Source organism: Buceros rhinoceros, unplaced genomic scaffold (assembly GCF_000710305.1).
Source record: "Buceros rhinoceros silvestris isolate BGI_N320 unplaced genomic scaffold, ASM71030v1 scaffold21349, whole genome shotgun sequence".
NCBI lineage: Eukaryota > Metazoa > Chordata > Aves > Bucerotiformes > Bucerotidae > Buceros > Buceros rhinoceros.
The window spans coordinates 1-322 of record NW_010431185.1 but is presented as its reverse complement, the minus strand read 5'-3'; the positions used below and the strand labels follow the sequence as shown (position 1 = coordinate 322).

The following is a 322-nucleotide window of genomic DNA, read 5'->3' as shown; positions in this document are numbered from 1 at the left end:
GCCACGGCACCGGGCCCCCCGAGCACACACTGCGGGAGGGGAAAGCGCAGCCTTTCCCAGACAGGAACAAAGCCAGTCCGGAGACAGCCCCACGACCCTGGGAAAGGGAGACCGGGGCTGTTCTTGGCACCTTCCCCCAGTGAAGTTCTTCTTGAAGTTGACTCTTCGGCGAAGTTGATTCCAAGGAAATAACGCCTCCCCCCGTTTTGGTTGGCCTGTCCCCCCAGCCGCAAGCAACGCTTCGCACTCACCTTGGCTGATCTTTATGTTTGTCTGGGGGAAAGCCTGGGCGACGAGCAGCGCGGCGGAGAGGAGCGCGCAC

General features: G+C 62.1%; 1 protein-coding gene across 1 annotated transcript in view; it reads right to left on the bottom strand.

Moving 5' to 3' along the window:
- The window catches only part of CLEC19A (C-type lectin domain family 19, member A), a gene marked incomplete at its 5' end in the record, with an annotated part of 8450 nt that extends 8138 nt beyond the window's left edge, over positions 1 to 312 (bottom strand). Inside the window, one exon of the mRNA XM_010143348.1 lies at positions 252 to 312. Coding sequence (XP_010141650.1) covers positions 252 to 312 — 61 coding nt within the window. The remainder of the gene's footprint in view (positions 1 to 251) is intronic.
- Positions 313 to 322: the final 10 nt, after the last annotated feature.